General features: G+C 59.6%; 1 protein-coding gene across 1 annotated transcript in view; it reads left to right on the top strand.

Moving 5' to 3' along the window:
* Nucleotides 1-170: 170 nt before the first annotated feature.
* SYMPK (symplekin) overlaps nt 171-2,272 on the top strand; it is a gene marked incomplete at both ends in the record, with an annotated part of 5,447 nt that continues 3,345 nt past the window's right edge. The window contains 5 exon segments of the mRNA XM_009695752.1: nt 171-410; nt 997-1,151; nt 1,247-1,397; nt 1,965-2,182; nt 2,270-2,272. The exon segment at nt 2,270-2,272 is cut by the window's right edge and continues 141 nt beyond it. Coding sequence (XP_009694054.1) covers nt 171-410; nt 997-1,151; nt 1,247-1,397; nt 1,965-2,182; nt 2,270-2,272 — 767 coding nt within the window.

Here is a 2,272-nt window from a genome sequence, read left to right on the forward strand (position 1 = left end):
GGCTGTCCTGGGCTTGTCCCACTTCCCCAAAGTCCCCATGGTCATTTCCAGCAGACAGCAGACCCCGATGCCACCCAAACCACAGCATCCTGTGTCCCCACAGACGTAGATGTCCTATGTCTCCATGTCCCCAGGTGTCCCTAACATGGTGTTCCCCCTTTTTTTTTCAGCCAACCTGCCCCCGACGCTGGCCAAGTCACAGGTCAGCAGCGTCCGTAAGAACCTGAAGCTTCACCTCCTGAGTGTCCTGCGGCACCCGTCCTCGGGGGACTTCCAGCCCCAGATCACCACCCTCCTCGTTGACCTGGGCACCCAGCAGGCTGAGATCGCCCGCAGCATGCCCAGCCCCCGTGATGCCCGCAAACGACCCCGCGATGAACCCGATGCCACCCTCAAGAAGATGAAGATTGGTGAGACCGAGGGCATCGCCATTGTCCCCTTCCTAGTGGCACTACGCACCCTCAGGGCCCTCCCAGCTCCTCAGGTCCTGCCGGTTCCCATCAGAATCATCCCAGTGCCTTCCTGGGGAGGCTGGGGACAGGTGGTGGCATTGCAACTGCCCCCCAAGGTCTTCCCAGTGCCACCCAGGGTCCTCCCAGTCCTTGCTGGGGACAGGTGGTGATATTAAAGACCACTCAGGTCCTCCTGGTGCCACCCAGGATCTTCCTGGTTTCTCCTGGGGATGGGTGGTGGCATTAAATGCCCCTCAGGGTCTTCTGCAGTTCGTTGTGGGGACAAGTGGTGGCATTAAATGCCCCTAAGGTCCTCCCAGTGCCGCTCAGGGTCCTCTCAGTCCCTCCCAGGGACAGGTGGTGGCATTAAACACCCCTCCAAGTCCTTGCAGTGGTCTCCTGGGGACCATCGGTGGCACAACAGACCCGCCAACCCCCCCCGCCCCAAGCCCTCCCACTCCCTCCCTGGGGTCCCTGCTGCCCAGCAGTGGCCGATCGACCCCCCCGGGGACCTGCAAGGGACCCTGACCCCCCATCCTGGCAGAGCCCCCTCTGGGCGAGGATGACGAGGACAAGGACCTGGAGCCGACGACAGTGACGGCACCCAAAGCAGCCGGCCAGACCAGCGTCCCCTCGGACACCGACATCACCGCCGAGTTCCTGCAGCCGCTGCTCACCCCGGAGAACGTCGCCAACCTGGTCAGGGGACGCGGTGGCGGGGAGATGGGGGCGATGCTTCACTTTGGGGGTGCTCTAACACGTTGTATGTGCATTCCCCCCCTCTTTTTTTGTAGGTGCTGATCAGCATGGTGTACCTGCCTGAGGCCATGCCTGCCTCCTTCCAGGCCACCTACACCCCGGTGGAGTCAGCCGGCACCGAGGCGCAGATCAAGCACCTCTCCCGGCTCATGGCCACCCAGATGACAGCAGCAGGACTCGGTCCGGGTGAGTGGGGACCAGCAGGCGGATGTGCGTGTGTCCCTTGTGCCCCCCCCCGCCTGTTTTCCTCCACAGCAGCACCTTTTTGGGGTGCTCACCCACCTGCGCTTCCCCTTTTGTCATGGAGGAGTGGAACATGCCTCCCTCGAAAGAGAGCGGCGGAGATATGTTTTGTTGAGGTAAATTAAGAATTTGAGTTTGGAGAAGTTGCATGGAATTTAAGAAAGTTGAACAGCGGTTTGACAAGGTTCGTTAAGTCCGATGGCGAGGTTCACCGTATTAATTACCACACAGAAGAAACACGCAAAGGAAAATTGAGTTACAGTGGAGTTAGAATGATTCACACAGAGACTGGGGACGCAAAGAGTAAGGAAGACCCTCCCATTGAGCCACGCGGTTCAGAGCGGACCCCCTTGCTTTCTAAACTCCTTCTGGAGCCTAGGCGTAGCTAGACCTAATCTTAGTCTCAGCCCTGGTCAATGATTTATGTCTAACAGAATTATCTCTACAATGTTGGTAATAATACTGAGTAGCTATGTGGGGTAGTACTCAATATCCCTTACCCCATTTCAGGCGTGGAGCAGACGAAGCATCTGAAGGAGGAGCCGAAGGAGGAGAAGGTAACCAAACCGGAGAGCGTGGTGATCAAGCGGCGGCTGTCGGCGCTGGCCCAGGGCCAGGCCATCTCCGTGCTGGGTGCCCAAGGCTCGGCTGCCAACCTGCAGGAGGAGGAAGCCCCCCAAGCCAAACGTCGCCCTGAGCCCATCATCCCGGCCACGCAGCCCCGGTAAGCCCCTGACCTACCACCCCCATGGAGGGGGAGCACCCATGGATGCTGACGGACTCTTTCTCCCCCCTCTCCCCTTTCCTCCTCTGAGGCT

Source organism: Cariama cristata, unplaced genomic scaffold (assembly GCF_000690535.1).
Source record: "Cariama cristata isolate BGI_N322 unplaced genomic scaffold, ASM69053v1 scaffold28762, whole genome shotgun sequence".
In the NCBI taxonomy this organism is placed as follows: Eukaryota; Metazoa; Chordata; class Aves; order Cariamiformes; family Cariamidae; genus Cariama; species Cariama cristata.